The sequence below is a fragment of the Triticum urartu genome, chromosome 5A (assembly GCF_056163025.1).
Source record: "Triticum urartu cultivar PI428250 chromosome 5A, HENAU_Tu73, whole genome shotgun sequence".
Taxonomy (NCBI): Eukaryota; Viridiplantae; Streptophyta; class Magnoliopsida; order Poales; family Poaceae; genus Triticum; species Triticum urartu.
In genome coordinates this window covers 340,215,901-340,242,251 of record NC_141877.1, presented here as the reverse complement: position 1 = coordinate 340,242,251, position 26,351 = coordinate 340,215,901, and the positions used below count along the sequence as shown (strand labels likewise).

At 44.7% G+C, this 26,351-nt stretch overlaps 3 protein-coding genes across 4 annotated transcripts; 2 read left to right on the top strand and 1 right to left on the bottom strand.

Annotated features, from left to right (window-relative positions):
- Window positions 1–3,527: 3,527 nt before the first annotated feature.
- LOC125508857 (protein DCL homolog, chloroplastic) lies at window positions 3,528–7,354 on the top strand. The gene is made up of 3 exons (XM_048673653.2): window positions 3,528–3,867; window positions 6,352–6,466; window positions 6,867–7,354. The coding sequence occupies exons 1-3, from the start codon at window positions 3,629–3,631 to the stop codon at window positions 7,062–7,064; spliced, it is 552 nt and encodes a 183-aa protein (XP_048529610.1). The 5' UTR covers window positions 3,528–3,628; the 3' UTR covers window positions 7,065–7,354.
- A 340-nt stretch (window positions 7,355–7,694) lies between these two features.
- On the top strand, window positions 7,695–8,704 carry LOC147971317 (uncharacterized; the record flags this gene model as incomplete). Its single annotated transcript, XM_087523915.1, has 1 exon — window positions 7,695–8,704. A coding segment is annotated over one exon (558 nt), but the record flags the coding sequence as incomplete, so codon positions are not given.
- Window positions 8,705–10,598: 1,894 nt separating this feature from the next.
- Window positions 10,599–18,429, bottom strand: LOC125508856 (protein ETHYLENE-INSENSITIVE 2). 2 transcript variants are annotated; one of them, XM_048673652.2, is made up of 7 exons: window positions 17,892–18,429; window positions 17,202–17,288; window positions 16,923–17,036; window positions 16,626–16,838; window positions 15,175–15,351; window positions 12,425–15,013; window positions 10,599–11,249 (listed from the first exon to the last, which is right to left on the bottom strand). In XM_048673652.2, exons 1-7 carry the CDS (start codon window positions 18,147–18,149, stop codon window positions 10,968–10,970), a joined length of 3,720 nt encoding a protein of 1,239 aa, XP_048529609.1. In that variant the 5' UTR covers window positions 18,150–18,429; the 3' UTR covers window positions 10,599–10,967. The 2 variants fall into 2 exon arrangements, with proteins under 2 accessions (XP_048529609.1, XP_087382139.1); XM_087526013.1 differs by lacking the exons at window positions 16,626–16,838; window positions 16,923–17,036; window positions 17,202–17,288; window positions 17,892–18,429 and adding an exon at window positions 15,496–16,578.
- Between the last annotated feature and the right edge of the window lie 7,922 nt (window positions 18,430–26,351).

Below are 26,351 nucleotides of genomic sequence, written 5' to 3'. Positions count from 1 at the left end.
TGCATCCTCCTCTGGTTCTCCTCGTCTCCCCACCAGAAATGCGTTATCGCGTCAATGATTCCTTTACAAATTTTTTTTAGGAATTTTAAAGACCGACATTGCATAGGTAGGTATGGCTTGGATCACAGCCTTGAGCAGGATCTCCTTTCCCCCGGCAGATAGTAGTTTTTCTTTCCAACCACTAATTTTCTTAACAATACGTTAAATCGGAAATTTAAAGCAGTCTGTTTTATCAACGCCCACATTTGCTGGCAAGCCCAAGTATTTGTCATTCAGGGCCTCCATCATTATATTGAGCATTGTACACAAGTGTTCTCTGACCTCTACCTTTGTATTGGGGCTAAAGAAAATACTAGACTTTTCCACGCTTACCAGCTGTCCCGATGCCGCACAATATAAATCTAGTGCTGATTTCAGGGCCGCCGCATTATGTTGGTTGGCTTTCATCAAGATCAACGAGTCATCCGCAAAGAGGAGATTAGTTACTGGTGGGGCATCTCTACAGACTTTAACTCCTGAAATGTTCCCATTCTCCTCAGCATGCGAGAGCAAGGCATTCAACCCTTCTGTGCACAGCAGGAATAGGTAAGGTGATAGCGGGTCCCCCTGTCTCAACCCTCTAGTAGGCTTAAAACTCTCACTTTTCTCTGCATTTATCCTTACTTTGTATTCTACTGTTGTGACGCATTGCATAATCAAATTAACCCACTCTCGACGGAAACCCAATTTCAGCATAATCTCCTTCAGAAAAGCCCACTCGACTCTATCGTAGGCTTTGTGCATGTCAAGTTTTATAGCACACAAGCCCTCTCTACCCTCTCTTTTGTTCTTGATTGTGTGAAAACATTCGTAGGCCACTAAAATATTATCGGTTATCAATCTTCCTGGTACAAAAGCACTTTGTGTTTGACTAATAATTTCTGGTAGAAGGATCTTCAATCGAGAGGCCATCATTTTTGCAATTATTTTGTATACCACATTACATAAGCTGATCGGCCTAAATTGGGATACCTTTTCTGGTGTGTTAATCTTGGGAATCATCACGATTGCAGTATCATTCCAACCATCCGGGATAGTACATGTGTTGATTGCTTTCAGAACCTCCTCAATTAGGTCTTCCCCTAGCATGGGCCAGAACCTTTTATAGAAGATAGCGTGGAGTCCATCTGGTCCTGGAGCTTTCAAGTCCCCAATATCAAATAAAGCCTTGCGGACATCTTCTGCGGTATAAGGAGCAAGTAGAGCATTATTCATTTCGTTTGACACTCTCTTACGCACAATTGATAAAACTTCTTGATTCGGATGCTGAACTTCCGATGTAAAAGCTTTGTGAAATATTCAGTTATGTGATTCGTCAATTCCTTTTCTGTTAACCATTTTTCAGACTCATCTAATAGTTTCTTTATATTATTTCTTTTTTCCTAGCCGTGGCAGCATTATGGAAAAAAGACGTATTACGATCCCCATGTATCAACCAGTTTGCCTGTCCTCTTTGTAACCAGAAAATTTCCTCTTGATCCAAGATATTTTCAATTAGCACAATAATTTCCTTCTGACGACCTTGAGACTCCATATTTAATGGCCCCCGCCTTAATCTCTCCAATTCTTTTTTTAATTTTCTAATTCTCACCTTTGGTCCCTTTAGAGTTTCCCGGTCCCATGTATGTAGATCGGCATGTACTGCTCTCGTACGATCAGCAAGTGATGGTCCAATCCCGGCAAGTCTTGCTTTCTCCCAAGATGCCTTAACAATTTCAGTAACTGTCTCTTCCTTCAACCACCTCGCCTCAAACTATTTAACCCGTCCTTCTGGTCGTTTAAAGATTTTTTTCATCCAAGTAATCTGTATCCAGTACGATTGGGCGGTGGTCAGAATGAACATGTTCTTCATTGATAACTGCCGCTCGTGGAAATTTGTTTGCCCATGCTATATTGCAGACCCCTCGATCAAGACGTTCACGAATTTCGCCTCTCCTCCAAGTGAACAGGTCACCCGTATAGCCAAGGTCATCCAGCCCGCAATCCATTAGGCATTCACGAAATTCTCTCATCATACCAAGTGGTCTAGCAATACCACCCTCTTTTTCTGATGGGTATAAAATTTCATTAAAGGCCCCCAAAACAACCCAGGGGTGATTGCCCTTACTATATAGGTTGCGAATATCGTCCCAAGAAAGATGGCGCTCATTCCATTTTGGACGACCATAGAAACCCGTGAACCGCCACTGAACCGCTTCCTCATTCATAAAAACAATATCAATAAAGTGGGGCGAGATATAGTTCAACTTGATTTTATTCGACTCCTGATAAAACAAAACTAGGCCACCGGCCTTACCATCGCTTTCCACTACAAACATAGAATCAAAACCTAAATTACGACGAAGCTCATCGGCTTTACAATTATTCAAATGAGATTCAGAAAAAAAAAATCTGCCCTTGTACGCTCCTGTAGGTCCAGGAGCTCACGAACTGCCGTGCTGGAGAGCATACCACGGCAGTTCCATCCTAGGATTTTCATTTGGCTTGGCGGTCCTCCTCGGAGGCCGCCGATGTGCCAATCTCGTCTTTCTCTTCGCCAACCGATTCCACTCCCTGCGGAACGTACTCTTCTTCCTTCTCGTCGGTCTCCTTTGCGACGTGTGTAACTCCGCCCTCCTCGTCCTAGACCGCTACAACTCTACCCATACACACCCGTTTGGATGAGACGGTTACATCACCATATAACATGCGTTCATAGCTATCCATCTCTTTTTCAAAGGAAAACTCTAAGTCACTCCCCGTCGGTTGAATTCCAAAAGAATGCCTCCTTTTTTTCCCTAGTACTTGTTTGCGGGCATCCTCAGCTCTGTTTGGCTGCCCCTTTTTTTTGTCTTTCTTCTTTGAGTTGCCCTGCATAGAGTTTTTAGCTGCACTGAATGTAAAGCGTACAGCATTATTTTTCACACCACCACCTGTAGTGATCCTTGCAGCAACCGCACTGGACAGCGCCTCTAGCACACCCGGCTGGAAGAGGACGCTGCCATTAACACCCCCAGGCGCTGGGACCTGGCTGGGCATCCCCTGAGAATGAGTGCAAATGGCCACCTGACCCGCCTGAATGGCTTGGACCGAGTCAACGTTAGTCTGCAGCTGCTGGTTTTGCATCACTTCCTGGCGCAAGTCCTCCAGGGCTACTTGGCCTTGGACCTCATTGTCCCGCCCGGCAAGAGCAGCCATTGCGCCCTCCTGGTCCTCTTGATCAAGTGCCGCGCCTGCCGGTGCAGGCTGTAAGACCCCTCGACCCCGGCCCTCCTGGCCGATGGACATCTTGTCGGAAGAGCTGGCCCCTTTATCGGAGACCGTGAGACCACCCACGCCAGTGGCCACCGTGGCGATGTCGGCGGGTTTGGCGATGTTGTTGTCAACGATGCCTGTTGGCGATGTTATTCCCAAGTGCCTGCTAACCCCTCCTCCCTCGCTCGAGCGGCCAAGTGCCTGCTATCTCAATGGACGGTCATTGACATATTCGAACAGATGCTTGCTGGTGGTTTAAGATGGCCTGAGTCTCGAGAGAAAAAGCCCAGGCCCATACTGCCGATCTGTTGAAACCCCAAACAGGAAACCCTTTCTCGCCGTAGCTGAAGAAGTCATGGCCTTGGCCGCCGCCCTCGCTCGAGCGGCAACGCGCATCCTCCACGGCGGCTTCCCGCCGCACGCCACTTCTGCTGCACTCTACACCCGCAGCCGCCTGTTCTGCGACCTCCCCGCCGGCAACGAGCCCTCCGCTCCGGGGGCCAAGGAGGAGCAGTGGGAGGCGGCTGAGGCGGAGATCCTCCGCGAAGTTGGGCCCGTCGTGGAACTTGTCAAAAACATCCTCCATTCCAGGAGGTCAGTTGTTCGTTTCTCCTCTCGTTGCAATGAATAGGAAGCTCAAGTCGCAGACTCACGGATTTCTCAGTGCTGTGCACATTTGACTCGTAAGGTTTTCATGCCATAATGGTTCGAGAAAAAGAAACATTGTAAAAGAATGTGAGCTAGGTAATCAGGATTTCCTGAGAAATCGTCAAACTGGAAAGTTTTATAAAGAGAAATACACATGGATATCATTTGCAGCAAGGAGTACAAGGAAGATAACTGTATGTGAATATTTCTGTAAGATGCAAAGCATGATTGGTTTGATGTCAAAAATTGGCATGCCAACATTTGGCAAATGCCAAATATTGGCTTGTGCTTGATTGGTTACGAATTTTACTTGACAGCCTCACAAGAAGTTGCCAATTTTTGGCAACTTTTGATATTGCCAATTGTTGGCTTGCCAAGCATTGGCCATGCCAAATGTTGGCACCAAACCAATTAGCCTCGCAATTTTCCATTTCCTATATTGCTGTGGTTATGTTTAAACAACTGGAATATGTAGGACCATCGAAGCATTCTGTGATGAAAAATGTATTGTTGGATCATCACTATCTCTACTTACTTTAAAAAATGCGTAAGGTTTCCTCTCCCGTCGAACCTGCGTTTCGCTCGTACCTTCATCCTCCGTCAGACATCTTTGGTAATCCAATAAATAGCAATAAATTCATGGTTCGTAAGCACATAAGTATCATCCTTATCTTTGGTAACCCAATAAAGATCAATCAAAAACACACATACCTATTTTGTCAGTTTAAGAAATATCAGAAAATATATGCTTTATAACTAGACCATAATATTATTTTGTTTTGCATCAAAATTTGTCCTGTATGGTCCTCTTATTGTGTTAAAAACATATTTGGTCCCGTGGCAACGCACAGGCACATACCTAGTTCAATTAAATAACTAGAATACTGGAATGACTCTTTGATAGTTCAGCTCTCTTTATTAAGGAAGGGGATTCGATTGGGATTGGAGTGTCCAAGAAGGTTGATATGGTTGATTGCATAAGGTGATATGACCATATGGCTGGGTTGAGTTGCTTGTTCGATTTTTGTTTGACAATCACACGCCCTGAGACAGCTAGTGGTGGCTCTGCATTCAGCAGCGTGCGGCTTTGTCCTCCCGTGGATAGATGCGCGTCTTGTGGGTTGAGTTTGCCTTGTGGTGTGTGCAATGATTATCAATCTAACGACTAGTCTTGACTAGTCGTGCAACTGATCTAGTAGTCTCAATCTGATTATACACATGCTCAGTACTTTGAAGCGATCAATTTCCCGGTCCCCAATTTTTTTTGAGGCCTATGTGGAAAAAATGGATCTGAAAGGAATAAAAGGTGCGCATCAATTGGTGAGGCAGCTGCTGCCGCCTACGAAGTGGAGACCAGCAGGTGAGCTGCTTCGCCATGAACCTATATTGGCTTGAGTCTGTGTCCGCCGTCGGCGGCCGCTCGAATTCGTCCCGCCCGTCGCACATCTCAAGGTTGTGTAGATCAATCAAACAGCGTTGACCAACAAATTACCTCTCAGATCAACTATTGGTTACCTGAACCTGACGAAGGAGTAGGGCACGACTAGCTTCTTCATGTAGACTAGCTCGTTGAGTCGAGCGGTGGAGCGACTGGTCATCGACTAGTCTAGACTTGTCTGGTTGTTTGAGTCCATCAACCCAATTTGGGAGGGATAAGTGAGCAGAGCTCAGCCCGCGGGAGGGGAAAAAAATTGCAACCCTAACTTTCCAGGCTCGCTCCACAATGAGCCGCCTCACCCGGCACTAGGCCGCTACCACTGCCCATTGCCCTCCACTGCCGCTGCTACCCACCACCACCGACGGCGTCAGCGGCCAGGAGCATTACAATGCTCTCCCTTCATTGTTGGTTCTGCTCCTCCCCTGGATCCACCCCTCTGCTGTTGAGCTCCTCCCCTTGCTGCTCTCCTATGCTGATGTGATCCTCCTCTGGATCAACTCAATTTTTATTGTATAATATATAGTATGTACTATGTACTACATTACATACTAGCTATTAGTAGTTGATTACTGTAAATTGAGTACTACGGTACCATGTCGACTAGTTCAGCAGTAGTCTAGACTAGTTACGATTAGTCTATGAGTCTCAACCTCGGCTCCACTCGTAATTCTTGGGCGTGTGTTGAGTGTGTCCATGAGTTGCGTGTGCCTTGTGTTGTTGGATGTTCATGAGTTTGCCTTGTGGGGTGTGTTGTTGTATGTCCATGAGTTTGCCTTGGGGCGTGAATGTTGTAATTCCCAGCTCCGTGTAATGTTCATCCGATGGGGTGTGCTATATAGCTGTGAAGTCCTTGCGCCCCACCTTGTTTTAATCAAATGCAGGAAATCTTTCAAAAATGGTGCAGCTGATGAAAAGCGCACTTATGTAATGATATGTGCTTTTGTGTACCTACGATCATATATCACATTTCTGATAGTGTTCTGTTATAACAGATATGGAGATGGTGCGTTTTTAAGTCCGGAAGATGAAAAGGTTGTGGTAGAAAAGGTTCTTGCTCACCACCCCCGTTTCGAAGACAAGATTGGTTGTGGACTTGATGCTATTATGGTGAGTTAGCATGATCGGTTCTCTTTACTAAGATAGACATGAGACCCTAGAACAAATCTATTTATTTATTTTTGCTTTGTTTCTTCATTGCCATGCTTGTATTATTAAATATATTATCTTCAGAAATTTATCATGTGCTTGTTAGAATATCTCAGAACCTTAGTGTGTGCAGTACTTTTGATTTCTTAGGAGGACCTCCATGAGCATAAGAATAGAACTGCAGTCTCGAGTCTCAACCATTCTCCTGTTTATTTGTCCAGAAATTTTATTATTTCTGTTGAGGCTCAATCTTGATAATGTGCAAGTTCACCTTGTGAGAGTAATCTTTTCACTTTGAACCTAAGCATATGTAAATTTTGTGGACATCTCCTAATCTGTGGCATGCCCATCATGTTTGTAGGTTAACAAACATCCTGATTTCAAGATGTCCAGATGCCTGTATGTGGTTAGAACAAATGGCGATTGGGCGGATTTCTCATACCGCAAGTGTCTCCGGGCGTACATCAAAGGGGCCTATCCATCCCATGCGGATAAGTTTATAAATAAACATCATCTAGTTCAGAGGCGGTCACATCTTGGTCTACTTCCTCCAAAGTAGAAACTACCTATATAATGTTGCCATTTTCAGGTGGCTGGCACCAAAAATCTGTTTTGGTCCTGCTTACTATCGACCCTCATGGTGCATTTTGCGTGTAGAGCTGGTCGCACCGTCTCCTTTAGCCTATGTTTGGTATGTCAAGTGAATGAGGTCACTGTCCAGGCTCTCTTTGAAAGCAATGTGCAATATCCACTTTGTTGCTAAATCATCTGGCACTAAATCCTTAAACGGCTATATTCACGCGTATGTGTTATTCGTATCAATGTTTCATGTGGGGTTAACTGTTAAAAGTGAGTCTTGACTCAGATTTTGACATTTCGTATTACGGCCAAATTTCAAGCTCTGGCCTGCGGCCCACCAATCAAAGGAAGATGGCCAATATAATATTTTATGTAGTTTCCTTTCCAATGGTTTCGTGCCTTCTTATCTTTCAGTTATACTGTTTATTTCCCTTGATACTATTCAGTTATAAGATGCCTATAGGTGCCTTTTCTGTTTATAACTGACCTGGGCAGTTTTCCTCGAGGAATTTTTTTGCTCCATACTGGATCACAAACAGGTCCTATCTCCCTCAAGGAATGTTTTAGTGTGTTTGTTCACTCATTTCGATCTATATGTAATCCATATTGAAATATCTTCGGTAGCTTCTCGCCTCATGCTGGGTCCAGTTCGACGCCCTTCGTGTTGACGGGCTTTGAGGGCGAGGCATGTGCCGAGTTTGTGTCTCCGGTGCTACAGATCATGCCCAAGCTACAGATATTGTGTGGGGAACCTGCTTCGCCTCTGCCGACGGAGCAGCTCAAGTTGGGATCCTTCCAGGCTTCAGAGGTGGCCCTGGTGCCCTCACCACCCCCCGTGGAGCCTTGTCAAGTGTCAGACAGCCTATCACTCAGCGTCGTGGAGCATGGAGTTTCGGATGTTGCTGCCCTTCCCTCGCCTGTGACCATCAAGCAAGTGGTGCCTGTGAGTGGCATGACCATCGAGTCAAGTGTGTCGGCACCTGCTCCAAATTCTAATGCTCTCTTCGCAAAGGAGCTTTGTGACTTGCTTGCCAGCGTGGAGGTTGCTAAACCTGGTTTGGGTAGGTCAATTGCTTGCCTCCTAACTAGGACGCCAATAAGGGGCAAATCAAAGAAGGTCGGCAAAGGCAAGAGTGGTGCCATAGGCAAGACGAATGTGCTTGCTTGATGGATGATCTTCGATCTCTTGGCTCGTCCTCTTGGACTGGGTTGCCTTTGTGGTTTGGGAGGAGCATGATGTCCTGTGTCGAGGTGTTCTTCTTGGGTCATTTGGCGTGGTAGCAATGTCGAGGTTGGTTGTTGTTAGTTTGAAGGGGCGTATGTGTCGTTGTGGGGTTTCACGTCATGTGAGTAGTTCGTTTGTGGTACGTTTGTAATAGTTTTCGCATGATTTTTCATAATTAATTGGGCAATTCTTTTTTTCTTAATTAATCGATTGTTCAAAACCTCAGTTTTGAGCATCATCACAGCACTCGCCCTGAACCTCACACATATGAACCCAAACACCCCAATAAATATTAGGGCAGTGCTAGGGATGATCAGACTGCTGATCCCTAACGTTGCATTTTTACAGAAGCCTGGTGAAATAAGTTTTCACCTGATGCTGTTTATTTTCACATTTTCTTTCCGACACAACTTAAACTTGCTTCGAATCTAAAAGATTTCTTTTCAAACAAAGCAACTTGTTTTCAACGTACAGTAGAAAAGTTAGGGTCCCGTCCAATGACTAGTTTGCTTTGGTGTTGGAAAGTTTGCTTCGATTTAGTATATAATTTTGCTTCCAAATCATGACGATGCTATATTCAATCAACTACCAAAATGCTTTCATAGAATTATGGATTTTGTTCCCATCAAATAAAAAATTGTTTATTTCGAATGACAAGGCGGTATGCTTTCGCAGCTATGAATCATTGCTTCTGTTAAATGGAGAATTTGCTTTGATTTAGTATATATTTTGCTTCCAAATCATGATGATGCTATATTTAATCAACTACCAAAAATGCTTCCATAGAATTATGGATTTTGTTTCCATCAAGTAGAAAATTGTTTGCGAACCAACCTGTGGTTGAGATAGTTAGGTGGACAGTGATATCCCCAACCCACCAGGGTTCAAATTCTGGTGCTCGCATTATTCCTGAATTTATTTCAGGATTTCCGGCGATGCGCTTTCAGTGGGAGAAGACGTTCCCGTCGATGACGAGGCGTCTACGGTGACTTCATGTGCATCCATTGAAAGGACCCATGCAACTATTTCCTCCACCTCAGCACGTCCATCTTTTACGCCGACAACGTCATGCCATGAGGCCATTTTGAGGAGGCATAGAGAACCAATGAACCATGGTTGCCACTGTGTAATTGGATGAACCGTCCCACATGCACCGCGAGCTCGCCATCGTCAACAACCTAACTGCGTTTTGGGCTTTTGGCCCTAGCACACTTGGCATCTTTATTTCATGCCGGGTTGTAGCACAAAGTCTGTATAGTAAAAGCATCAGGGAGAAACAATGAAGCACATACTAGCAATAGTTGAGACAAAAATTGGGTCAATGAAGCAACGCCAGCAGCAATTGAAGCACACGCAGGTAACGGGTGACGCAAAACTTCACTATTAGTTACTAAAAGTACATAGCTTCAATGGTCGTAGCAAGAATAATTACCATAGAAACATATGCTACAAGAAATCAAAGTAGGAAGCATGCCTAACACAAAGCAACTATTTGATGCTCTCATGTAGGGGTGCAGGACGGCGTCCCGCTTAGACCCGCATAAGTCGAATGGCAATACAATTTAAGCTAATCCACCCAAACTCAATTACTAGAACTAAACTGTCTGTATACGAAGCGAGGCAGATCGGGCGCCACGCTGCACCCCTACTCTCATGCACTAGACGCATAGAAATTTTATTTTAGATCGCCGGACAAGATTTAGGTGCACAAGTTTAAGGTATGCCTAACATTGTTGTGCGCTACATTAAACCTCTACATTAGGAGCATGCATATGGTACAAATCAAGAAAGAATGATTAATCAGAAGCACTAGGCAAATAAATCCATTCACATCGAAAAGCAAATCAAGATAGAGGATATCTAAGCACAGGCGCGTTGCAACCGATCTAGACGTCCGAGCAAGCACACATGGGTTGTGGACTTGTGGTACCTTCACCTGGATGCACCAACGCACGGATACACGGGAGCTTTCGACGTAATGATGCACCAAAGGAACTACGTTGATGGCGGCTTCCACTCAAGCACGAACAAGGCAACAACTAGCATAGCACAGCCACGCACGGCAAGTCTAACGCGAGCGCCTGGTTCTACTCCCTGGCATTTCTGCTGATTTTGGCCTCCACGAAGCAAATTCATGGCCAAACCAATTCATGGCCAAACCAGCCGAATGATAGTATAGCACAGGGCGGTCACATGAAATAAAGAGAGAACCCCAGGATCAAATATTCCTGCCAGGACTAGCACATTGCATCTCATTCATGTCCAGAAGCATCACATTAACCATGCACATGTCAAACGAACATCACATTAACATCACTTGTAACCTCTCTACAAAGTCACATGGGGCACAGGCACAGAAGGCCCAAAAAACAGTCCGGTTGAGCTGCAGTGGTGGACTTGACACCACTGATTCAGCAGATCGCACTTTCTCCAACACACCGCGCTCAGGCGGTAAAACATGGTTTACCCTGCATCATCCTTGGCCCCTGTCAAGCATCACATGCAAAAACCGAAGGGCCCAAAAAGGTCAAGGAGCTCCCAGGCCCCCCCTTAGAAACGTTGTGCAACGAAAAAACCACTAGGACTTGAGAAGCAGGAAAGGGCGACCCGCCCCTAGGACGGCGCCAGAAACCCTACAAAACAAGTAAAAACATGCCGCTACTGCCCAGCAGACGGCTTGCTCGACAGCCTACGCTTGTACCGCTTGAGAACTGAAGCCAGGTTCTCCTTCCCTTTAGGAAAAGCTACGTCTCCTGCGGCTGTTCCGCTTCGACCCTTGCGTCCACAGATAGCTACTTCCACGTCCCTGATCGTCTCCAAGATGGCAGCTGAAGTGGTGAAGGTGCCAGAAATGGGCCTGGCACCCGGGCCTGTTATCTGAAGGCATGCGCACCCGGTGAGAGGTTTCCGGGGCTTGGAAAAGGCGGGTTCAATGATTCCCTGCGTAAGGTAGATATATAACATCAGCAAAAACCAAGCAAAATGAACCCAGTAAGAGTAGGTGTTTTGCCTCTGCATTCTCACAGCAGCACAATCTAACAATCCAATACAACTGAGCAAACAAAGCCCATTATTTATGTTTGTCTTTTTCTCAAGGAGAAATCGCAAGAGAGATGCCAAGTTGAGAATTAAGGTAAGTTTGTTCCACTTGTGGATTATATACAACTATAAGTCAAACTCCAATCTATGCAAATGCCATATATAGTAGTGGGTCAGTTTATTTGCATCGTCAAGTACTCCCAACAGCATAGCAAGTTGATATGTGCCCAACTTGCTATGCTCAAATAAATATGCATTTAAAGTAACTTAATGGAAGGTGAGGTTAATTTTCAAAGTAATGCAGTCAGGATGCTTATATAACCTTTGCTACATGGATGAGTCAACCAATGCCTGGATCCTTCTTTCAGGGGTAGCCACATTTTGCACTCCTAGTCCACAGATCCAAACAGAAACTAGCCCCTTTTATACGGGAAATACACAGGAGCACATGGGTGCTCCACCCCCTATACAAAAATTAAATTAAAAAATACCAGGAAAATTAAAAAAAAAACTGAAATTTTGGGATATCAAACTTGGGTGCCCAATCTACTCCCGTATGAAGTTTCATAGAAAAATACCAGGAAATGTATCCGCAGCGAAGAAAATACAGTCCAAACTAAAATCCATCCAAACCGTTTTTTTTTCGGTACATAGGATTTCTTTGTCTTTTTTGCCACGGATATGTTTTCTGGTATTTTTTCACGAAATTTCACATGAATGTAGATTGGGCACCCAGGTTTCATATCCCAAAATCCCAGATTTTTTTTGAAATTTTCCTGGTATTTTTTTGAACTTAATGTTCATATAGGTGTGGAGCACCCAGGTGCTACAAATCCTCTTCCCTTTTATAATCTCTTTTGTACATTCTCTATAATCTCCCCCTGCTCTCCTTGTATTTTTGTTAGCTGCTCTCACCTCAACCCCCCTGCTTTCCTTCCCCTGACCTATGTAAATAGCTTGTATAGTTGATCCCTAACTTACTATAATAATAATAAAAATCAGTGGGGGCCTTTCCCGCTGTCATTTGCCCTAAAAAAACATTTTAATGGTAAAAGTACATAAGACGAAGGAATCACCTGAAGACGGTTCAGAACATATGTGTACTTCCCCCAAAGTTCCGGTCTACTTTCCACAAGGGAAAGATCCAGTACCCGGCGGATACACCAGACACCAAAACTAACAACCAGGGTAGCCTGCCAAACGCAGGTTTCACCACAACCGCGCATGCGCAGAAGATCAGCCGACAACAGATTCTCAGTTGTTTCTTGTGAAAGTCTCTCAGCTGCTGCAACTTGATCAATTAAATTTTCATCACAACCACCATTTTGCCTAAAGAGCCCTCCTGATCCTTCCAGTTTCAAGATATTCATGATGCAGAGCCTAAGAGATTGAAGAAGCTCTGCCTCACACTCTGTGTAAGAGGAATCATCCTTTGTCATGCCACTTGATCTCTGGCCAGTGTTCACCTCGCTCTTATTCAATTCTGCACTTGACATACCAAACAGCTGTTCAAACGGTTGTTGGGCCCAAAGGGATTTATTGTTGGGGTTCATACCCAACTGCATAGAAAGGACATCTCTTTGGAGATTATGTTGTGAGCGCTCATTAAATGCAATTTGGGCTTTGGACCTGGCTGCCGACTCCACATATTGTGATCTCTCAGATGCCAGCTTACTTGGGTATGCTTGATTTCCGGCAGCACCACCAAAATTTGCTTCGTTCAACGCAGCCTTTCTGCTTGCAGCAATTACTGCAGATATGTCAGGTGAACTGTGATACTTCTTTGAGTATCCAGGTGAGCCAACACTTTCACTTTCATCAACAGAGGTAGAATCATAATAAGGTCTCTCGACCGTTGCATTGAAGCGATTCATTGCTGGGCTTTGTGGAGAGTTAGCTCCCAATGAACCCCGTAAATTTTGGTTGCGGGCATGCATAACAGGATCAGCATAGTTAGGAAAAGAATGTTCAGATAACCTAGGAACCCGTCTTGGGTCCAGGGGGATGTTAGAGTGCTGATTTCTACTTGCATTCATCCCTCTCAAATATGCCAGCTGATATCCATGAATAGTAGCAGGCTGATAGAACTGATTATCAGAGTAAGATGGCATATTGAAATTTGAATAGTATTTTGGATTTTGCTCAAGTAAGCTGCTGCTTGAACTCAAAATGTCTGTATATGGTGAATTCATGTTCTGAGACCAGTTGGATGAACCCATTGGACCCATCTGATGCCCAGAACTCCAGTCTAGACTACGGATATCCTTATCACGGGACATCGAGTCCCACGAGTTCAGTGAGGTAGCTGATGCTCGCAGCGCATCTCTCATCAAGGGGCTCTTTGAAGCTTCAATGGTTTGGTTATCAGCCCTCACAGCAGAATTAGCTGCTCTCAAGTCCAGTCCGAGCAAAAAGTTATACCTTTTTTCATTAGCATCTTGTGTAAGCTTACCATGATAATCAAAAAGATGCCCCCAGAACTCGTCAAGATGTGCTGCTAACTGCTTCCTTGCAGCACGGCCCAAACCAGACTGTGTCGAGAGGCTGCCACTGCCAGCATCAGAGTCTTTTCCCCTGCTGAAAGTAAGAGATGGTGGACCATCAGGATTGGAAGGTGCTCTGCCTCCAGCAGACTTCTCATGTTCCAAATTATGTGAGGCAACACTATCCTTGTCCCTGCAAACTTCTGCTACTACTTCAACATCTTTTTCAGTTGCGCTCTTCCGTTTGATGTTCTCTGCATGAATATGTTCTACTTCACTGGCTGTAGAAACCTTTGGTACCGACTCTGTCCAGTCAGCCACACAAACTGGTTTTGGCTCTTCATGGTAGACAGGTGGTGAGGGTTGAGCTTTAGGAGTACTCACTGCATAAGCAGTTGATTGTTGACTGTCAGGATCAGACTCTACAGTGGTGTCAGAACTTTCAGTATGCTCCAAAGCTGATTTCTGATGACTTTGATGACTTTCCATTGGATCCCTGAGAATAGCATCAGTAGAAGGCCTTTGAACTTCTTCATGGGCAACATCTTCCAGAAAAACATCTTCTCTATGGTGAGTACTGCCCAATGGTTCTCTCTGAGAGTGCATAGAGAACTCCAGAGTTTCAGCTTCATTACTTGCAGACTTCAGTGGAGTAACAGCCAGAAACAGTGTAAACAGAAGACATGAACATGAAATTAGGACGATAAGAGTATATGGAAGTACAACAGGGCTCCCGGTGTTCCCTTTCATGCTGTTTGTCCAGGTGCTATCACCAAACAGGATTTCTGCCTTGAAAATGATGTTCGTAAATAGCATGAGAAGAAATGCGAGAAAGGCCAATATTTCAACAGATGAAGATATTCTGTAGTTGCCCATTATTGATCTTGAGGAAGCAACCCGGAAAACAGGTATAACAGACGCAGGAAGGAGCATAGCCTGGATGACTGGACAGATGATAATTAACTGATATATCGCTTCTGAGCCCGCAACCTTTGCATAGTAGATTGTAGGAATCATGGCAAAAACCTTGAGTAGCAGATGATGTGCCGAAAGAGAAAGGTTTATACCAAAGAAATTCTCTACAATTGCATGGCTACCAATAATAGATGACAGTGAGACGATGTGGCTCGAAAGGAGAAGAACCAGTAAGAACACAAGCGGCGCTGCAGGATTCATGAATATCTGCAGAAGACAAGATTCAGAAAAACTCAGAATATAACTTCAATGCAGGACTGAAATAAAAAAAGGCAATATCGCAAATAATTCAATATGTGGGATAGGGGGGACATGTCAGATACAAAACTTAAAAGGTAAGTAGGAAGTACAGAAAGGAAGACACGGACCTGGTTCATTAGCTCTACAACATCTTGAAAGGTCAGGAGCAGTGTATCACCGGATCCAACTGCTGCTGAGCTTATCAGAACATAGTTCACAAGAAAAACCCCAGAAAAAATAAATAAGATCGAAACAAGGTGGTCATGAAATAAGGCCCCAAGTGTAACAGGGGATCTTCTTTGAGCCTGCACATATGATATTCAAATTAACATAAACAAGGTAAAGGGGGTACAATATGCAGAGTACAAATTAAGCAAAATAAACTTGTTTCTCGAATCAACAAATGAAGATGTACTTGATGTGTTATATAACTGTTTGAATTTCCAGACCTCGTAAGTCAAAGTCATAACCACATAGGGACAGGCTGCAGAATGCTGGTGTTTTAGCTATCATTTTGTTTACTGAGAAGTCCAACTGATTATCCATAAATCAAGTTGAGTTTTTCATCACACTTCATGTAAGGTAGCATGAACAGGTTTGCCTTTTCCTTTTGTGAGAAAACAAGAACATAAATTACATATCTTCTATCATGCCTGCGCACAGACGCACACAATTCTTTTAGGGATTAACAAACCACATCAGTATATCATACCACAAAGTCATCACTGATAACAAGGACTCGGGATCTAAACTTATATGGCTTAGTGGGGTGTTTACAGACTAAGATTGATCTTGTCTAACAAAATGCAACATGGATACTGATTAGTTAAGATTGTGTGATAACTCTGCTGAGAGGGAGAGAATTGTGCTGTTCACAAGTACGGAGTATATGCCTACCCATTACCGGAAAAGGGGTATATACAAGCCTTGCATGAGCCAACCTAGACTAACAGACCTATACACATGTGGTACAAACTCAAGGTGGATCTGAGCCACCTAGTTTTAGGGTACAAAAGTATGAAAGCTATGTTGGTATCCATTATGAGCGGTGAGCCGGTGAGAAATCTGTAACTTAAAAGTCTTGAAGGTCAAACAGCAAATACTGAAGATCGTTGACTGCTAAGAGTGAGAACGCATGAAGGCGCCATATCAAATTACTGAAGGGAAAGCCTTACATTGGGCCAAACGGGCCTACAGACATCTGCACTTAAAAACTTCCAATGGAAGATAAGGTGCTATTGATGTGAAACCAGCACAACAAGAATTCCAACAGTTTGTACTTTTTCTGGTGATGAAAAAAACAGCTTTGTATCGTCTATGATGTATTTAGTACTGTCAGTGGTATAAGTTGATACATCTCAAGAAAAAGGTGGCATAACTTGATTGACAAAATATGGAATGTCGTAAACACCATACACGGCACATTCCGAATTATATAAGTTTAAACACAGCCACACAAACTTGATATGGAACTGAAGACAAGTTTAAAAAAAATTAAGGGCCCCAAATGTAACTAATGCACCACACTACCTGAATATCTTTCAAGTGACCATGAACAAGAAACACGGAAAGTACTTACCTGTACAAATGATGAATGAACATAGAAGTTGTGCGCTATTACATTTCCACCCAGAAGTGCCATGAGCGAGTAGGCACTTTCACCACTCAACTTGGGGAACATCACATCCATATCGAGAGGAACTCTTGGTTGACTAACCAATAAACCAAGCACGAAACAAACAAGTGCGAGACCTGCTATGCAGGCATTGAATATTCCAGCCATCTTCTTGTCCTGTAATGGGCAGAAGCAGGAGCCAAGCGCACGTAAGAATTTGAGAAGGTTCCTTGTACGAGATGCAGTTTTTATTAAAATTACCAGATGGGAGATCGCATATGGTAGTAGATTAACTGCAAAGCTTGCGAACCATATGCCTGTGACAAGGTCATCGTACTCGAATACAAGGTTAAACCCCATTGCAATGCCTGATATCTGAAATAACCAAACATCACCGTCAGACCATCAAAATTTTGGAACTTGGGAACCAGTAACATCACATGCTTTGGCAAGTTAATGCATGTATCACATAGGAAAAGAAAATTTCCAGAATGAAGCACTGACAGAACATATAGATTTGTGAAAAGTGCCTAGACATACCATGGTAATCTCTGCAGTTAACAAGGACAGCAATGCCTGAACACCAAGGCCAACACATATTGGCTGACTGTACTCCTGGACGCATATCTTCATGTTCATGTACAAGTATTGCAACAAAACAAAAATCAAATTCCCGTAGAACGAATTCGATGCATACAGCTGAATGATACAGAACAATAAAGGACAACATTTATTTATTTATTTGAAAGGAAAAGGACAGCATTTTATTTATTTATTTGAAAGGAAATGGACAACATTTAGAAAGAGCTGAATTCTCTAAAGGTAAAGGGAGCCAAAAAAAAGAGGAACTTTGGGTGGGTGATTGCTGGTTGCTGCCTGCGTGCGGCTGTGGGGAATGCCTTTTGGCTTTGGGGGCGTGATTCTGCTCAAGTTTGCTACCTGCGTGCAGTTCTGGATAGTGTTCCTCTGGTTTTGGGGGCACTGATTATTCATGTACACTACCCAGCTTTACCTTTCAGTTTGTAAGAAACTTTGTGTTTTCGAATGGCCGGGTAACGAAAATTTACCTTTTGTCTTAAAAAACAAAGAGGAACTTTGATTACATGGGAGCTATTGTATCATTGGAGATCACCGTCAATCGTATCTAGGTCATCCATGGCGACTCGCTAGAGCTGTTTGAATAACTCTGCAAAGCAAGACGAAGAAGGAAGCGAGGAGAGTGGTGGTTACCTGGGCAAGATTCTTGGTAGTGACCATGCCGATGCATATGGAGAGGTACTGGCAGAGGACGGCGGAGAAGTTGAAGAGCAGCACGAGCAGCACGAGATCATAGCCGAAGCGAGAGCCGGCGTCCACGGTGGTGACCCACTTGCCGAGGTCGATGTACCCAATCGAGATGAAGAGCGCCGGGCCAAGCGTGCGGAAAAGGTTGCTCCGGCCGCCATCTTCGGCTCCCAGGGACTGTGCTAAGCTCCGGACGCCGTCCATGGCGGGCGGAGCGAGAAGAAGCGCGCTAGCAACGAACCCAGAGACGGCGGCGAGCAGGCGGGATCCCGGCTGGCACTAGACTAGCACAGCCAGCGATCTGCGTGACGGGGAGGACGGATCGGATCGGGGGTCGCGGGCTTGGTTGCCTAGGGGTGCGGGCTGGGATCGTGAGGAATGGCGGGGAGGAGGAGAGGAGCGGAGCAGGACGAGGAGGAGAGGAGGCAGGGGGGCAGACGCAGGAGCATGAGAGGGGAGGGGGGCGGGGTGAGGAGGGCGGAGAGGTAGGGGAGGGGCAGGGGCATGGATGGAGAAGGGGGAGGAAGAAGAGTGATGGTGGACTGATGGGAGATGGGTTCTTGGGGTCGGGGAAGATGGGGGAGAGATTGGAGGGGATTCTCTGTGGCTCAGCTGTGTCTGCTGGTGTCAGGTGAGGGATCTCGTGTGGCTGTTGCTACTGCTGCTGTTGTTGTTTTTACCATCATCTCCTCCTTTATTCATGTGTTAGAAGAGTAATATCGCTTACAAGTATTGGGATGATTGCACTAGAGGTAGAATCTATCCCTAATTTAGAAAGAGAAAACTCAGCTATCCTAGCTAACCCGTGAGCTGCCTAGTTACTCTCTTTGATACAGTGATTATAGATTACATGATTAAAATTCAAGGACATGAACTAGCAATCATCAAAGATGACACTAGCAATTGAAGAAGAGCTGCCATCTAATTTTTTTAAACCCCTCCACGCTGTCAGAATTGATCTCAGTCTTACTGCATCCCTTGTACGAGTTAGATTCATGCCAAATCTAACTGGCGGTATCCTCTATCGTGAAAGAATCAAAGCATATATCAATTTCTGCATTTGCAGCACTAATGAACTTCCAATTGTGATACTGGAGCACTGCATCAATTGATCCCTCGAGTGTATTCATATCCAACCCGGCACCAACATTTAGTTTCACATAATCGTAACTTGGATTCACCCAACCACCAACTCTCCGCATTGGTTTCGGACTGCATAAGATTATGAAATTTGTCGCAAGTCCTCTCACTATCTAATCTACTTGGGTTGCACTTTGAGGTTCTTCTCCATTGGTAAATTTTCGATGTTTATATCACAAATACCAAGATGTGGTTGCCGCTGTTTCTCTCAACTTAGGTAGACCTAATATATGAACTCATGCTCCTTCATACACAGCAAGTGCTCTATTATAGCCTCACCGGTCTTGTCCACATCTAGCACCTTTTTGATAATATCCTAGATGCCAAGCAACTTACAAACATCCGACGCAAGATTCATGCCAAATGTAACCATGATAGCCTCTCACGTGAAAGAATCAAAAGCATATATCAATTTCTGCATTTGCGACACCAATGAACTTCTAATTATGATACTGGAGCACTGCGCCAATTGATCCCTCAAGTGTATTCATATCCAACCCAGCACCAACATTTAGTTTCACATAAACGTATCTTGGATTCACCCAACCACCAACTCTCCGCATTGGTTTCCATGAGATTATGAAATTTGTCGCAAGTCCTCTCAGTATCAAATCTATTTGGGTTGCACTTTGAGGTTCTTCTCCATGGGTAAATTTTCGACGCTCATATCACAAATACCAAGCTGCGGTTGCCGCTGTTTCTCTCAACTTGGGTAGACCTAATATATGAACTCATGCTCCTTCATACACAACAAGTGCTCTATTATAGCCTCACCGGTCTTATCCACATCGAGCACCTTTCTGATAATATCCTAGATGCAAAACACTTACAAACATCCAACGCAAGATTCATGCCAAATGTAACCATGATAGCCTCTCATGTGAAAGAATCAAAGCATATATCAATTTATGCATTTGCAACAGCAATGAACTTCCAGTTGTGATCCCGCAACACTGAGCCAATCGATCCCTCAAGTGTATCTAGATCCAACCCAACATCAACGTTTAGTTTCACATAACCGTATCTTGGCTTTACCCAACCAGCCACTCTCCGCATTGGTTTCAGACTGCATGAGATAATGAATTTTGCCTCCTCTCACCGCCAAATTTATTTGGACTGCACTTTGAGTTTCTTCTCCATGGGTCAATTTTCTAAGTTCATACCAAAAATACCAAGCTGGGTTTGCCAATGTTTCTCTCAGCTTGGGCAGACCTAATATATGAATATCATGCTCCATTATACACAAAAAATGCTCTACTATAGCCTCACCAACCCTGTCCACACATATCGCCCTTTTGATAATATCCTCGATGCCAAGCAACTTCCACACGTCCGACGCAAGCTTACTCTCGAACAACAGATGCTTGATCGTATCAGGACCTAGTTTGCAAGTAGGACAACACACATTGATTTTGAGATGCTTGTTGGCTAGTACTGATCGGCACGGGATCGCGCTATATAGCCCCCTCCAGATAAAAAAGTCTTAGTTGGACACTATAGGCTCCAAATCGAGTCCTAGAATTCTATAACTTGTGGCCAAACTGGGATTGCCATAAAAAATGATAGGCCGAGCGCACTGTAAAGTCCCTGATTTTGTACAATTCCACACCAGGAAATCTCTCATTTCATGCAAGGGAAGGGGTATTGCAAGGATCCGTTGGACATCCATCTCCCAAAACATTTGCCTCACCAGTAGTTCGTCCCAATCGCCTAATGCAGGGTCTATAAGATCACTCACACGAGTTAGCATGTTGTTAATCTAGTTGTAATCACCTTCCTTGATGGAGATTGTGGGATCCAATCATCCTCCCAAATATTGATTTTCTACCCATCCCCTACTCTCCATATATGCCCAAGTTTCAAGGTTTCAACACCAGCCATAATACTTTGCCAAGTATATGAAGCTTTCTTTTTCAACGTTGCACACATAAGATCACCATCTCGGTAATATTTCTCCTTCAAGATCTATGCACATTGGGAATCTGGGTTATCAATGAGATGACAAGATTGTTTAGCCAATAATGCAAGGTTAAAGCAACGTATATCTCTAAACCCCATGCCACCTTTCTTATTTGGTATGCACATCTTCCACCATGCAAAGCAGTGCATCCTCTTGTGAGTTACATCATCGCCCCACCAAAAACAAGATATCGCGTCTGTGATTCCTTTGCAAGTTTTTGGGAATTTTAAAAACGATCATCGCGTAAGTGGGTATAACTTGTGCTACTGATTTAATTAGGATCTCTCTGCCTCCTTAAGGTAGACATCTTTCCTTCCAACCATTAAGTCTCAGCACTAACCGGTCAATCACATACTCGAAACTCTCACTTTTATCAAGCCCAACTGTAGCCGGCAATCCCAAATATTTGTCATTCAATGCCTCTGTAATAATATCGACAGAGGAACAAACCTTGGTGATGGTGTCCTAGACTAGGGGGTCCCGGTCTAGCTGGTCTAGTCAATGTGCCGGACTACCGACCCGTTAAGGAGGAGGGACTTTGGAGGTCTCTAGTCTGCTTCGACCGAAGACTTGGCGTGTACTTCAAGTATATCTGTTAGATTCGTCATGTAATCCCTAGATTGTAACCGACCGTGCATAACCCTAGATACCCCTGGTGCTTATGTAAACCAGATAGTTTAGTCCATATAGGCCAACTCCTTCATCATCATCATCATCATCATCATACCCATGGGGTTTAGACCACAACTTACAATCTCGAGATAGATCAACTATATACTTTGATACTCCCATAATATAAGCAAGACCGGGACGTAGGGTTTTACCTCCTTAAAGAGGGCCCGAACCTAGGTAAAAACATCATGTCCTCTATCTCTTGTTACCCATCGATATGATCTCACAGCTCAGGCCCCCCTACCAGAGGTTTGCTAGTTTTGACACCGACACTGGTGCTTTCATTGAGAACTTGCTGTGTGATCAGCTTGAGACAATGGTTTCACCATTTAGCAACCGGAGTCCCCTCGCTACCTCTAGTGCACCAATGACTCTTACTGACGGGTCGTCTGGAGGCACGACAGGTCCCAAGCCGCACGCCCCCCTCGAGGCCACAAGGTGTGATCGGGAACTCTGCTCAGAACTTTATGCTCCTTTGATTAGCTCGGTCGATGGAATCTGACTTGAGGAAACCTCATATCCAAGCTCCCGTCTGCGAGATAGGCACGAGATCAATTAGCTGGAAGAGGCAGACGTTTCGGATGTCAGACTGGACCCGGATACCTCTCTCTCTCTCTATCTCTCTCTCTCTCTCTCTCTCTCTGTGTGTGTGTGTGTGTGCACCTTCCCTGCAAGGAACACGGGAGCACGCTGGAGTCCCCCTCCTCCCGTCGAATTGAATTTTTTTATCCCACCCACCCCCACATCGAGTATTGCCCAAGTAATTCAGGGACTCCGATGTCTGGGACCTAATGTATATAAAACAACAAGTTTGGGAATCCGTCCGGCAATTCTGGTCGAGATTCTTGTTCATCAAGAACAGAATAACCAATTGCCCCGACGACGAGGTGCTAGCCGCTTTTCGTCACAATTGTGACAACGAGGGTGTGTTAAACGCCCTTGCTCGGCGTCGAGTTCAAAATTTCTTCAAGCTCTCCGAACTGGTATTGAAGTTTTGTGCCATTGAGGACGTGTGGTTGGCTCAAGCCGAAAATGCTAAACCAATTCGGTCAATAAAATTAAAAGACCTTGACCTCGTACAACAAGGAGAACCATCTGGGCACCCCGTACTAGTTGAATCATCACGAAAAGAGCGAAAACAGGAACCTAGACCGCCCTTGACGGACTACTGGACCAACCATGCCCTATACACTCTGTTCTTCTCAACACCAATAGAACCCGCCGCCTTAGAGCATGTTGGGTTGTGAAACAAGTGGCTAAGAGTGGCGAGGCCATCCTCGCAGATAGGCGCACTATTCACCGTTCGGCAAAATCCTCGGACGAAGCCGAGGTCCTGATGATCTACCAAACGTACAGGTCCAGGAACCAAAGAAAACGGGCTTTACAGGAGCTCGGCCATGCCCAGATACGCACACCTCCGGCTGCGTGGTAGGACACCCCGGTCACATTCGAATTGTACGACCAACCAGCGATCGACTTAAGTTGATGCTCGGCCGCCCTGGTCCTCGACCACATAGTAGATGGATGCCGGCTACATAAAGTACTAATGGACAGTGGTAGAAGCTTAAACCTCATCTACGAGGTCACGTTGGAAAAAATGCAACTTGATACAACTCGCATCCAACATAACTTCATTACGTCAAGGGTATTATTCCCATAAGGGAGGCACGATGTAAGGGAAAGATCACTCTCGATGTGGTCTTCGGTACTCCTGAGAACTATCGGTCCGAGGAGTTAACCTTCCATGTTGTACCCTTTCAAAGTGGCTACCACGCCCTACTCGGGCAAGAAGCATTCATAAAATTTCATGCCGTACTCCATTACAGATACATGAAGCTCAAAATGCCAGGCCCCAATGGAGTAATAACCGTCACTGGCAACTCGGACAAGGCACTCCGAGCCAAAAATAAAACGGCCTCACTAGCCCTCGAGTCACTGGCAGAGGCCTTTACAGTCAAAGAACTAACAACGCTTCGGGCCACGGTCAACTCAGATGATGTCATTTTTGACAAAAGATACAAATCGGCCTCGTTCAAACTAGCAAATGAGATTGTCAAATTTCAAGTACACCCTATGGACCCAAATAAAATGGCGTCCATTGGTGCTGAGTTGGACCCAGAGACCGATGAGGCACTACGAATTTTCCTTCAAGAAAAATGGGATATTTTTGCCTGGCATCCTTCAGATATGCCAGGGATCTAGCCGAGCATAACCTGATCAAAGGTTCAAAACCAGTTAAATAGGAACTTCGACGATTCCCCGAGCTCATGCGTCAAGCTATGGGTGAGGAATTGGCTAAATTACTAGAAGTCGGGTTCATTTGCGATATCAAGCACCCCGAATGGTTGGCTAACTTGGTCATTGTGCCCCAAAAGGACAAATCTTGGGGGCTTTGCTTTGATTTCAAAGACATCAACAAAGCTTGCCCTAAAGATCCTTTTCCTTTACTGCGCATCGACCAAATCATTGACGCCACGAAAGGACATGACTCTTTACGTTTCTAGGACGCATACTCGGGATACCACCAAATCAAGATGAAGGAATCTGATCAGGAAGCAATGTCGTTCATAATGCCCTATGGGCCATTTTGCTTCAACACAATGTCGTTCGGATTAAAAAATGTCGGCGCAACATACTAGCACATGATTTAAACGTGCCTGAAGGATCATATCGGCAAGACGACGGAAGCCTACATAGATGGTGTGGTTGTCAAAACCAAGGACGTCCGTCGGCTAGTAAAGGGTTTGGGTGAAATATTCACCCGTCTCCGGATATATCACATTAAGCTCCATCCGGAGAAGTGCGTCTTCGGGGTACCGGCAGGCAAACTACTTGGATTCATCGTTTCCCATAGAGTAATCAAGGCCAATCCAGCTAAAATCTGAGCCCTGGTTGCGTTAGCAATACCTACCAAGCTCAATCACATCCAAAAACTTACAGGCTGCGTAGCCGCCCTCAGTCGATTCATCTCTCGACTAGGGGAAAAGACCCTGCCACTATACAAACTCCTGAAGCAAACAAAGAATTTCAAATGGATCAGTGAGGCAAGCGATGCTCTATAAGACATCAAAAAGCTCCTCGCTACCAATCCTATAATTACATGACCTAGAGTAGGTGAGCCGATGTTGCTTTACATCTTGGCCACCAACCAAGTCGTCAACGTGGTCCTCGTGGTCGAACGCGATGCTGGGGGTCACAAATTCCAGTTGCAAGTCGGTATACTTTATGTTTCCAAGGTATTAACCCTATGTAAAACAAGGTATCTGCACTACCAGAAGATCGCTTACGCAGTCTTCATGGCATCTCGGAAACTGTGGCACTATTTTCAAGAGTGGTCTATCACCGTGGCATCCGAGGTCCCCCTTGGAGACATCATTAACAACAGGGATGCAACTGGACATATAGCCAAATGGGAAACTAAATTCCTCCCTTTCAAAACTGTGTTTTGCCCGTGCCGAGTTATTAAATCTTAGGTGCTGGCAGATTTCATGGCCGAGTGGGCGGAGGTTTAGCATAGCTGAATCAGAAAAGCTGAAGACCAGTTTTAAGACGGAGAAAAACACTTGGGCTGAAGAAAAGATTGTTTTAACGCAGCGAGCTGAAAAAGCCGAGGCAGCTCTTCAAGAAGTAACCACTGAACTCTCCGGCTTAAAGCACCGTGTCTCTCAGATGGTTTCTGCTATCTTTGGCGAGTCGCTTTGATAATCATCAAAAAGTGAATCCTTGTCATGTTAATATAAACCGCCATTAACCAATCTGTGTTTTTTCAAGTCCTAGGAGCAGCAACCTTAAGCAGGACATGCTTGTGAAGCTCAAAGCTGTCTACACACTTGTCGAAAAGCTGTACACCAGAACTCAACATGCACTGGCTGCAATTTCTCCAATGAATCAGGCACCTACTCTTTTGATAGATGTCTTGAAAAAACTTTCTATGCTTCCTGCTAGAATGGAGGAAATGAAGCGATCGTCTGCGAGAGCCGGTGCTGTGGCGGCTTTGAGACGGGCCAAGGCATGGGTACCAGAGCTTGAACCGTCTGAGGTAGCCACTGGTTACCCAAGCTTGAAAGAGGATGGTACACCGTTTGATCAGAAGGACTTATCTGCTTGCGTGAGAGAGATACGTCCAATGGCGACTATGATTGCCAATGACTCGGACCTTTCAAGGCACCATCTGGTTTATGACAAGGAGAACCAGAAGATGCCGACTCTGGCTTATCGAGTGATGGACTTAATCCCCCCAATCCATAAGCATACTTTTGCCCTTGAATTTGAGTCGTCTGATCTTATAAATGACGAGGCTGAATTTCAAGCTTTATCTGGCATCGATCGGTCATCACCAAACTTTCAGACGGCAGAAGAGGACGAAGAACCGGAAAAGGATGACCCAGAAGCCTCAAGCCGGCAAGGCCAAGAAGAGTGAACCGCAAGGCGATTTATATATTTGATTCTTGCAAAAACACTTGATCCCATTTGGCTCATGGAGTCATGTAATAGGGTAGTAAAAAACTTGAATCTATCATGCCATCGTGCACGTTTCTGTTTTGCGCAATACTGCTGATCCGCCAATTTGAAAGATGATCCTTTTACTCTTATGACAATATTGATTTATGCAGATCAAACTTGATTATTCTCCT